The sequence below is a fragment of the Aspergillus steynii genome (assembly GCF_002849105.1).
Source record: "Aspergillus steynii IBT 23096 chromosome Unknown P170scaffold_3, whole genome shotgun sequence".
Taxonomy (NCBI): Eukaryota; Fungi; Ascomycota; class Eurotiomycetes; order Eurotiales; family Aspergillaceae; genus Aspergillus; species Aspergillus steynii.
In genome coordinates, this window is record NW_020194400.1 from 3,940,528 (window position 1) to 3,952,067 (window position 11,540).

The 11,540-nt window shown below is 55.0% G+C and overlaps 4 protein-coding genes across 4 annotated transcripts; 3 read left to right on the top strand and 1 right to left on the bottom strand.

Annotated features, from left to right (window-relative positions):
- Positions 1-138: 138 nt before the first annotated feature.
- On the top strand, positions 139-1,792 carry P170DRAFT_354154 (aminotransferase class-III; the record flags this gene model as incomplete). The annotated part of the gene is made up of 5 exons (XM_024844013.1): positions 139-263; positions 341-376; positions 433-984; positions 1,050-1,192; positions 1,254-1,792. 5 exons carry the CDS (start codon positions 139-141, stop codon positions 1,790-1,792), a joined length of 1,395 nt encoding a protein of 464 aa, XP_024706477.1.
- Positions 1,793-2,104: 312 nt separating this feature from the next.
- P170DRAFT_446310 (uncharacterized protein) lies at positions 2,105-4,193 on the bottom strand (the record flags this gene model as incomplete). The annotated part of the gene is made up of 2 exons (XM_024850783.1): positions 2,105-3,193; positions 3,243-4,193. 2 exons carry the CDS (start codon positions 4,191-4,193, stop codon positions 2,105-2,107), a joined length of 2,040 nt encoding a protein of 679 aa, XP_024706478.1.
- A 1,076-nt stretch (positions 4,194-5,269) lies between these two features.
- On the top strand, positions 5,270-6,395 carry P170DRAFT_436260 (serine palmitoyltransferase small subunit family protein). The gene has a single exon (XM_024849120.1). The coding sequence runs from the start codon at positions 5,607-5,609 to the stop codon at positions 6,069-6,071; it is 465 nt and encodes a 154-aa protein (XP_024706479.1). The 5' UTR covers positions 5,270-5,606; the 3' UTR covers positions 6,072-6,395.
- A 1,078-nt stretch (positions 6,396-7,473) lies between these two features.
- P170DRAFT_446312 (rhomboid family membrane protein) lies at positions 7,474-11,321 on the top strand (the record flags this gene model as incomplete). Its single annotated transcript, XM_024850784.1, has 5 exons — positions 7,474-7,942; positions 7,998-9,010; positions 9,598-9,823; positions 9,934-10,676; positions 10,707-11,321. The coding sequence occupies 5 exons, from the start codon at positions 7,474-7,476 to the stop codon at positions 11,319-11,321; spliced, it is 3,066 nt and encodes a 1,021-aa protein (XP_024706480.1).
- Between the last annotated feature and the right edge of the window lie 219 nt (positions 11,322-11,540).

Here is an 11,540-nt window from a genome sequence, read left to right on the forward strand (position 1 = left end):
CGGTGGGTCTGAGGATCGGCGTGGCTGCAGGGCCAGTTGCAGTTTCGGGCACTACCCCAACATCGGTTTGGTCTTTAGAACCGCACATCTCCTGCCAGAATGCTTCACTCAGTACAGCAACATTTGGAATTAAACAAGATGGCGGTGCAACTGCTTGAAGTTCCTGGCGCGGTGTCAAAGTCCCTATCGGGTCGTCTCGGCGCCAAACTCGACAGCCGTGCTGTACAGTTCTTCGCCGACTATCAGCAAAGTCACGACAACTTGTAGGTAGAAGTCTCTTTCAATTGCGGCCATTCACCGTGATCGATTGAAGCGGTCCACTGACAGCATGAGCACACAGCCTCGTTGACGTTGATGGCAATGAGTTCCTCGACGTGTAGGTACTTCTATTTCTCCGGATCGTCAGTCAGCGGTGATTCATTGTCCATTTAGGTACGCTCAGATTGCCTCGAACGCGGTAGGCTATAACAACCCAACCGTTGTCAAGGCTTCTACCTCCAATGAAATGGCCCTAGCGCTGTCCAACCGGCCATGCTTGGGAGTTTATCCTGGTGCGCACCTGGCCGACAACATAGACAGCATTATGCGGATCGCTCCCCGAGGCCATAACATGATGTTCCCCGCACAATCAGGAAGCGAAGCCAATGAACTCGCATTTAAGGCTGCGTTTTTCTTGTATCAATTGAAGAAGCGCGGGCTCGGGGCAGAATGGACTCAGGACGAGCTTGAATCGTGTTTGAGAAACGAAGAGCCCGGATCACCGAAGCTGTCAATCCTGAGTTTCAAGGACAGCTTCCACGGCCGGGGCTTTGGCTCTCTTTCTACCACTCGCTCCAAGCCTATCCACAAACTCGATGTCCCTGCTTTTGACTGGCCCATGGCCAGGTTTCCCGCGCTACAGTACCCACTCGAATCCAACGTCGACAAGAATAGAGAAGAAGTTGAAAGCTGTCTGAAAGAGGTTGACGAGCTCATGAGCACGTGGTAAGTCTACAGTGTCTATCCCGCCCGATAGCCTTCTCGCTGCTCACGAGTCTGCATTTACTCAGGCGGGACCCGGTGGCTGCTATCATCGTGGAGCCTATTCAAAGTGAGGGCGGTGACAATCACGCCCCGGCTAGCTTCTTCCAAGGACTGCAAGATCTCACAAGAAAACACGGTGCCCTCCTTATCGTCGATGAAGTCCAGACCGGTACGTACCTTCCGCGCATGCCTTGATACACGGCCAGATTGATCTAACCACGCACACGCAGGATTCGGAGCTACCGGAAGTTTCTGGGCTCACGAAAGCTGGAATCTACGAGAACCCGCGGACCTGGTGACCTTTGGCAAGAAGGCCCAAATGGCCGGATACTTCTTCGGAGACAAGACCTTGAAGCCCGACAAGGCATACCGACAATTCAACACCTGGATGGGCGACGAAGCGCGACTGATCGTCTGCAACGCCATCATCGACGAGATCCTTGAGAAAGACCTCGTGACGAAGGTATCAGCCGTTGGAAATGCCCTCTATAACGCTCTCGAGAAGCTCGCCCAGTCGTATCCAGACCGCGTGCGAAACCTGCGCGGCAAAGGTGCAGGAACATACATTGCCTTCGACACCGACGGAGCAGCCGCCCTCTGCAATAAGATGAAGCTTCTCGGCGTGAACATCGGCAACTGTGGCAAGAACACCGTCCGTCTCCGACCGATGCTTATCTTCGAGGAGAAATATATTCCGAGGCTTATCGCGGCTCTAGTGAATGCGTTCAAACTGCCGGATTCTGTTCAACCGGGTTTTGCCACCTTTTGATTTTTGGATGAACTATGATAGTTTATGACAGGTAGAGAAATCTGTGTTGGGAGGGTTTATATTTCCGCTTATTCTTAAGTGAGAAGTTAGAATAACAGAGCACTTGGTAGGAAACAGCCAGGGTCATTGGAAATATATTCTTTGAGATTTCCAAATTTCCAACTCCTACAGAAGTATATATTGCGATGTTTGAGAGATTCTCCCTCTGAAGCCAAGATGGGTCTGATTAAGATCATACAAAACTTGAACTCGTAAATCGTAGGGAATGTATGTACATCATCACTATTTTAGTTACACACACTACGCTAAAATTCAAGGTTCCGTCTCTTTGCGAATGCGATCCACGCGCGCAACATCCTCCGGCGAGGATTCCTGGGACTCGGCATCAACCCCGACAAACACCTCGCTGACCACGTCCTCCACCTTCTCCAGCGCGTAGGAGACCACCGCCACTGAGCGGGCCATGCCGAGCTGGCACACCTCCTCGCCGACGGACTTCTGGATGCGGCCGTCGCCGCCGTTCTCGGGCAGGTCGCTTTCGAACGCGCGGATGAGGGACCGGAGAGGGTCGAGGAACTGCTGACGGAAATAGATGTAATTTCTCTCAAGCCGCAGCTGGGTGCGCAACTGTGGCGAGGAGACCAGGACGTAGTAGAGATTGACGGCGGCGTGGATGGCGGGGGACAAGGTCTGGGAGAATTTGATCGAGGACGCCACGAGATCGGAGGAGACGTTGAGCAGGAGATTGGACGAGTTGAACAGCAGCGGGAACAAGACGGAGAAATAGTGCGGGTTGAGGAAGAGGTTGGGCTCGGGTTCCTTGGCAGCGTCGAGAATCTCCTGTTTCAGCCATCCAATGGCATCATCCTTGACGGCTAGGAAATAATGCTCTTCTAGCACGCATCGGATGACCTTGAATCGGACCAGATGGGACTGGTGGCTGCGCACGATGGCACCCGGGATTCGTCGAACGGTGGCGTAGTTCTGGCGCGTGGTGCATGCCGTCAGTGCGAGAACGAATTCCCTGAATTCCTTGGTGCTGGAGGGCTGTTCAATTGGGTGCTGCATGGAGAGCACGGTCAAGGTGAGTAGAGAATCGAGCAGAACCTGCGGCTGACCGAAGGCAACTTCATCGGGGGTGTTGTATCCGCCGACGAAATTTTGGAACACCTCTGCGAGATCCGGAAAGACGGCCAGATGAATGACCTGTCCCGACGAGAACAAGGCCGCCACCGCCGACCGGGCTGCCAGCAACAGCAGCGACCCGTGCCGTTCGAGCGGAATTTCGTCCACCTGTCGCGGCGGATCCTCGAAGTCGAGCGGAGGCGGCAGGTGCTCGGGCGCCTGGTGGATAATAGCGAGAAGCTGTTTCTCGTCTAGACCGAAGTCTCGCGATAATGCCTGTGCCGTTAGCGAGCCGAGATTACAACACCGACATGGTCAAACATACCACGATCTTCGCCATGATCATATCTCTCTCTCTGAGTTGCTTGTTGCTAGCGTATACATCCGTTTGAGACGGTCGGCCGGGCAGACATCTCTCGGGGTGATGCTTTTCTTGCAACCGGATAGTCCAGGACATGCCGGGGTCCGTCCAACTCGAAAAGCTGAGCAGATACGACTTGAGAAGTTCGATCAGGCCGAACTGTAGAAACTTCTTGACGAGCATCTTCTCGTTTTGCGTGTTGGGGCTAGGCGATTGGACCTCCGCCTCCGGGTCAGGCGCCGACGCCTCCGCAACGCGTAGTACGCTCGAATCGCTGGCTGCTCGGGGAGGTGGGGCCGGTCGCTTGGAGGGGGACATATCTCTAAACATTTCCAGCAAGGCGATGGTGGTTTCGTTGGTAGGCATGGAGGTGTAGGCCTCCAGGGCGGCCTGCAGCGAGGTGGCGAGAAAGCGACTGGGCGACTTGGTCTGGATGCGCGAATGCAGCACCGAGAGCATGCCTACGAGAGAGTTGAACTGTAGGATGTGCTTGGGAAGGCGACCGGTCCCGTCCTTAGCCCGACTTTCACCATCTACGGTGACTTTGTCCATCTTGGCCTCTATCCCGTGAGTCGACCCCGGCGAGCCATCTTCCTGCTCATCCTCGTCCTCGTCCTCGTCCTCCGGCTGCAATTGCAAGAGCGCCTCGGAGACGCGCAAAATGACTTCGCGGGGATTCCCCAAGCGAGCGATGTCCTGCAGGCATTCTTGAGATTGCGGCAGCATGGGCAAGAGAAGCTGCACCAGGTCCCAGCCGATGTTGGTCGTCAGGGTCTCATCCTGCAGGAGTTTATGAAGGGTGGGTAGGCGGGCCGGGGTCAATTGGTACTCCAACAGAGTGAGGTAGGTGAGGTAGTCGGTGGCAGGCGGCAGGGCCGTTATGAGGGGGTTTTCTTCTTCTGCAACGGTCGCCATGGTGGACTAGGAGACGGGCCGATGCACGAGGCGCAAGAGACAGAGGGACGTCGAGAGGGGGAAGAGAAAAGGTGGATGTGGGTGGAACGCAGGAAAAGCTGCGTCAGCGACACGGCCGAGGGGGAGGCACGGGCGGCATGACATCACCGCCCGATCGGGCGGAGTGCGACTTGGGCGACAGGGTCTGGTTCCCTGCTCAGGGCGCCTGGGAGAGGCGAGTAGGGCGGAAGAAGCATCGGGATGGGAGAGGAGGTCCAGAGGCCGGAGATAGAAATCCTGGGCCTGGGTGTGGTCATGTTTCTTTCGTGCTCTCGGGCTCTGGAGAAGAACGAGACTAACGTGACTGAGGCCCCAAGGCCGCCAAGCATCCGGGCTAGACTGCCCCGATGACGTCGATGGCCAGCCATAATTCTCAGGCTAGTGATGGGCCCATCGCCAATGCCCGAGCCAAGGCCATTATTAATTAACATTCACCAGGAGTGACGATCATGGCGCATGGTCGTCTTGGGAGATCTTCGTGAAGAGTCCATCAAGGGAGATGAGCATCGGTGGAATCTGGGGAAGTGAGCCTCCACCATCGAGACTAGAAGGGGACCAGGCAGGTGAGATGATCGAGATGATAGAGAGGGCCATGTCATGCTGGTCCAGTAGAAGAATTCCACCCGAGAAGAAAAGAAAAAACGGGAGTTGCCGATGAACCGACCAGGAAGTGGGCAGGCACCAATACGGTACCGTCAGGCCTGGTACGGTGCCTTGAAATGCCTTGAAATCGAGCCGTTCGAGAGCAAATAACAGTGTTCCGTACGGTAAAGCAGGCCGGAGTTCCCTGGTCGTCCAGTCTTGGCCTGGAAATCCGGGCAGCAGAGCGGGCATTTTGCTATCCGCGCCTTACCGGGCGATCCTTTTCTTCTTCTCCCTCTGTTTCTCCTCCTCTTTCTCCCCGTACGCCTCCGGGTGGTAATCCTATATATACACGCTGCCTCTCCTGGCTTCCTCGTGTTGGTCCGGTCTCCGCGACTCTTAATCTAGCCCCCAATCCACTCTTCTTTTCTTTTTCGCCTCGTGCCCGAGTTCGGCTCTCATACTCTCCTTGTGCGCGACCCCCGGTTTCCCGCCGTGTCACTCCTTGTTTCCCTCGATAGCTAGACCGCGCCACGCCCAAAGCTTCGCGTGATCCCACCTTGAATTCAATTCAATCATTACGTCGACGGGAAGTGGTCAATCACACTACCACCGCCTAATCATAATTCCTACGGCAGCCAGTAAAGAACGTCGACAGTCCCTACAGTCGCGGGTTTCCTTCCGGAAGGGTTGGAGGGAGATCATAGCATAGCACAGAACGTGGAAGCTTCGACCCCGGCTTATAAATCCACCTGGTCCACCTGATCTTTGCTTGGATCTTGGATCGCAACCATGACGACGGAAATGCAGTCCTTTTATACCCCGTCCACCTCGACGCACATCTCGTCCCATGCGCCGGCGGCGGTCGACGAGCTGATCACCAAGTACTCGTCCACCATGTCGTCCGCCAACACCCCGGGGAGCCATTTGGCGAGAAAGAACTCTCGTCGAAACATCCTGCAGCGATGTGTCGATCGGGTGCGCCTCGAGTACTACCGCTACGAGGTGACCTTCGGACTATACGTGATGACCCCGGGCGAGAAGCTAATAGCCAACGCCTTCGTCATGATCGTCTTATCTCTTCTCTTCTGGGCCGCGCTGCTCTACTTCCCCTCGCTGCTGTACCAGAAGCTGAGCCGCCTCGTATGGCTCTTGACCGGACACAGCAGTGCTGAAATGGGCGCGGCCTTGGGCATCCTCGACACCCACGTCAGTTCCATGTCGGCGCCTTTCCCGACAGAACCGGCCCTCTCGTGAGCGATGCTGCGCACGACTTATATACCAACGGCCCACGGGCTTCCTTTTTGCGCCTTGTTATTCTTGGTTAATACCACGCTTATATAATTCCCGATGGGATCCAATGACCTTTATACCGGTGGTATGCGAACCTGTCCCCAGCTTTCGATGCTCTTTCCTCATGCAATCTCGGATTCTGACTTTCTGACTTTTTGCGCTCAGACTATTTTTTGACCGTCACACGGAGTTGGCATGCGGCGTTCTGGATTTTGCTTTTTCTTGGAAGACACCTTACCTCACCAAACTTAATGACTTGAATGGGACACAAGAGACACCTGGATTGAATGTGAACATGGGTACTGAGCGGATTGAGCGACGCATGATGTACCTACGAAATGCCCGGGTGCTCCGGCCGGGACGATGCTTGGCTGTTGGGGTCAGTATTCTCTTCTGTTCTGGCTAAATAATTTTATGCTTTGGAGTTGGGATTGGCACGCAGAAACACGAGTGGCATCCTGCTTGGATTGTTTTTATTTTCATTATTTTTAATTTTTTTTTTCTGTCTGGGTTTTGTGTTCGGTTCGTCGTTGCCTGCAGTGCCGATGTATAGGGCGGACTTACGCCGTGAGTGGCTTAGGGCGATGGAGACTGGAGACTGGATACTGGATAGTCCACGTTCACTAATGCTTAATGTTAAATCTGATCCTGGTCGATTGCGTGGTTGCGTCGCGTTTCCCTCCCAACCGGAGTTGTTAGTGCCGTCTGGATAGACTAACACGGTGGATTGGCGTTGACATGAAGAAAACTAAAAATCGTAGTAAAAATGTAGTAATGAATAGTATTAAATATCCGTCAAGCGGGCGCAGTCGACACAAATAAATAAATAAGAAAAAACCCACGGCACCAGCCACAATTAATTAAAGCTGACGACGAGGATCGGCACCCAAAAATAGTTCCTCCCGCAAAAACGCCTGCCTAACGAACGTCGTCACCGCCAACAATCTCTTTCAGTCTTTCACTCTTTCTGTCTCGTCGCTCGTCTGGGACCGTTCACTCACTTTGGCACCTCCTTGCATTCGTTGGTCGGAGTCCTCTCGGCTGTCACCACTGTCATTCGGACAATTCTTCGGGCTGCTGGTCCTCTTTGTCGTCGTTTCGCTCGTGTCCACCCGACCTGGGAGCTCCTCTGCGTCAGCCTCATCAGTGTCTCAACAAACGTGGCCGTGCCGCGCATGTAAGGCTCGATCGGATCATCGCTCGTTCTAAAGAGGCGTCAAACCCGCACTGTGTCATACCCCCACACGGAAAAAGTCCTTTCGCTTCTCTCGTCGCTTGGCGCTGTCTGGACGCCATTCAAAACCGCCCCCAGTTCCCACCCCCTTCGACCTCCTTTTCACCTTCACCATCGCGCTGTCCTTTCACCATGGCAGCTCACGGCTACTACGACACCGGCTACGGCAACCATCCGCCTACCTACGACCAGGCGTACCCTCCGACAGACTCGGTCAATCGCCAGTCTCCCGCTCCCAGCTACTCCGGCGCCGGTGGTAATCCCTACGTCTCGCCGAACGCCGATCCGTACGACCTCCGTCATAGTCAACAGTCGCTAGGCTCGGACCAGGCGCCATACGTTGCCGGTGGCCGGCTAAACGATCACGATCAATACGCAGAGAATATCCCACTGAAATCCCAGAATCAATACGCCAACGCTCCTCCCCCGGGAGATTGGATGCAACAACCGACACACTACCCGCCGCCCGAGATGATCGAACCGCCAGCCCCGCGACCCGGGCGCAAGAAGAAGGGGTTCTTTAAGAAAAAGGTTCCGTGGGTGACTTACACACTCACGCTGGTGATGATTGTCGTTTTTATCGTCGAGTTGGTTAAAAGCGGTATGTTGAATGGGACGCGGGTCATCCCAGGCGCTGAACTAACGTGCTTATGCAGCGCAATTAACGGGATCGCCGATTCAAACAAAACCCCAAATCAACCCGATGATCGGTCCGTCGGCCTATCTTCAGATCAGCATGGGCTCTCGGTACACGCCGTGTATGAAGAATGTCGACAAGGTGCAGAACGCGAATGAGCAGTTCATGATGCCCTGCCCCAACACCACGACGAACGAGTTGGATTGCAGCCTCTCTGAATTGTGCAGCTTTAGCGGAGTTCCGAATCCTAAGCCGCATGGATCGCTCGACGACAACCCCTCCCCCAATCAGTGGTACCGCTTTATTATCCCCATGTTCCTTCACAGTGGATTCGTTCATATCGGCTTCAACCTGCTGGTGCAAATGACCATGGGCGTGGACATGGAGAGAATGATCGGATGGTGGCGATACGGCCTGGTCTACGTGGCCAGTGGTATTTGGGGATTCGTGCTTGGCGGTAACTACTCGGCGCCTTTCATGAGCGCATGCGGCTGCTCCGGCGCTCTCTTTGGCATCCTTGCCCTCTTCCTTCTGGACCTTCTCTACACGTGGAACGAGCGGCAATCTCCGTGGGTCGAGTTTATCATCATGATTCTCGGAGTGGGCATCTCCTTCGTCCTGGGCCTGTTGCCGGGGATGGATAATTTCTCCCACATTGGCGGGTTCGTTATGGGACTGGCTCTCGGACTCTGCATCATGCGGTCTCCGAACGCTCTCCGAGAGCGCATCGGACTCGCTCGCAATCCCTACGTCGCCATGAGCGGAGGCGCTGGCGCGGGACCGGAGCCGGAGAACAAGGTCACAACCGCGGGTCCCAGCTTTGCCAACTTCTTCAAGAGTAAGAAGGGTGGTTCCTCGGAGCCTTCCGGTCCTCTGGGCTTCTTCAAGGGCCGCAAGCCTCTATGGTGGGCCTGGTGGTTGGTCCGAGCGGGCGCCTTGGTCGCCGTTCTGATTGGATTTATCTTCTTGATTGTGGACTTTTACAAGTACCACTCGTCGAATTGCTCGTGGTGCCACCGGCTGAGTTGTCTGGTACGTCTATTTTCCCCCGTCTTTCCTGTGGCCCTAGGATGCTAACGTCTGTCTTCACAGCCGGTCAACGGCTGGTGCGAACAAGGCATGAAGCCTTATGAGATTAAGAACACGACCACTACTACCCACAACTAGCTTGGTTTTCTTTTTTGTGTTTGAGATCGGCTATGATTGAGCCATTTGACGACCATTTCCTGTATCTTAGATTTCCCACTTGTTGCATTACTTCGAAACACATTCAATTTATTGCCCAATCTAGACAACATAGTCAACATAGTCAACATATTGATTTATGCAGTGGCTGGTGCGCACAGCCACGTCCTAAATATAACCGGCGCGTGGCGGTGTAGGGAATTGCCGCAAATGGACGGCGATCCGATGACGATCCGCTTCGCCCGCCGATTCTCTCACTCTCTTCTCTCTCCTTCTTTCAGGTCTCAAGATTTCCGAGGTCCGGCCCTATCACTTGGACTCTCTCCCTTTTCTGTCATCGACCTGTCATCGATCTCTCCGCCGCGTCCCTTCTCCTTTCACTTGATCCGCCTTCCGAGTCGTCCGGGGACATGGTTCATGTCGCAATGATCTAGGACTCCCTCCGATCCATCGTGGATATCTTTCGCCATCCAGTGACGTTCCACCTCAACCGGTCTCTAAATGACCATGGCAACCTTAGCCACCTCCCCGCCTTCATCTCCGTCCTGGTCGAAACGACGGCCGCGGGCCTGGGCTCTCCGATGCGAACGCTACTGCTGTGCGGCCGCCTCTTTTTTCCCACTAGCATTCGTCTACGGTCTCACGACATGGGCCGTCTACGTTGAGGCCAGTATCGGCTTTAAACCGTCGCAAAATCCGTGGATTGGTAGGTGACCGTGCGGTGAGGTCTGCAGTCGAAGTCGATCGCTGACCAGTTCTGGGTTACATAGGTCTACCGAGTTCGATCATCGGCGTATTCCTTTATATCTGCTTAAATGCCTCATATACAGTCGCTGTCTTTACCGACCCTGGATCGCCCTCCGGATCACGGAATGGTCGCCACGAATATAGCGCTCTCCCTATCACCGAACTCCCCGAATATACGGCCTACACGGTGAACTCGACGGGCGGGTCGCGGTTCTGCAAGAAGTGTCAGTCGCCCAAGCCGGACCGCACCCATCACTGCTCTACCTGCAAACGATGCGTCCTGAAGATGGACCATCATTGTCCGTGGCTGGCCACGTGTGTCGGACTGCACAATTACAAGGCTTTCCTCCTCTTCCTCATCTACACGTCGATCTTCTGCTGGGTGGATTTCGTCGTGGCGTCCCTGTGGATCTGGACCGAGGTGTTGAATGACACCCAGTATATGGATACAATGTTGCCGGTGAACGTCGTGTTGCTGGCCATTCTGGGCGGGATCATTGGGCTGGTGCTGTCGGGATTTACTATCTGGCATATCAGTCTCGCCGTGCGTAACCTGACGACCATCGAGTGCTTGGAGAAGACGCGCTACGTCTCTCCGTTGCGGAAAGCGCTGGATCGCCACCGATTCCACCATGAGGCCGGCGGCAACGGTAACGACGACCCCCATAGCCTCGGCCACCGTCTGCAGGATTACGGAAACCAAATATTGGACGCTCACGCCAACGCGATTCCCGGTGTGACCAGACCCGAGGAGGGAGAGGAACAGGTGACTCCACTCCAGACGCCATCCCGACAGCCGGGTATGACACCGGCCCAGCGGGCGCTTTCGCGGTCGTACGCAGAGATGGAGAGGGAACGTGAGAACGATCGATACCAGCAGTATCTGCACGAGCAGGATAACGAGAAAATGCCCAACGCATTTGATATGGGCTGGCGGCGTAACCTGGTCCATCTGTTTGGTCCCCGGCCCCTTCTCTGGGCCGTTCCGGTCTGCACGACCACGGGAGATGGATGGCACTGGGAGCCGAGTCCCAAGTTCATGCAAGCTCGCGAGTCCATCCGGGAGCGCAGGGAGCAGGAGCACGCCGACCAACAGCAGTACCAGCGGGACCTTTACCAGCGCAACATGCACAACAGCCAGGCATGGGGCATCCCCGCGAACACCTCGCCACCAAACCAACCGCCAAACGCGTACTATCAGGAGTCGGATCGGCCGGATACCGGGGTTTCGATGAAGACGTTGGCACCGATGTCCCCGCGGCCGCGACCGGGGGATAGCGATTATGAAGACGCGGAGGAGGCCGATTTGCTTTCGAAGCCGCGGGGTGCGAGCAGTCCATATCGCGCTGGCGACCGCAGTCGTGGTACCCAAGGCCAGTCGCAGTCCGATGAGTGGCGGGACTGGGATTAAGTCATGGTTAAACGGTCATCTACGGAGTCATTGATGTAATTGTTCGTGCACGTGCATTTGTAGGTTATATTGCTGCGTTGTGTTCTTTATAATGAGCGCGATAGACGGGATCATTCGGCGCATGGTATCCAGCGTGGTCTTTGTGAATATAAAAATAAACAATGAACAATCTTATTTTATGTTGTGTTGCTGCATTGTCGAGTATTCCACTGATGCCTG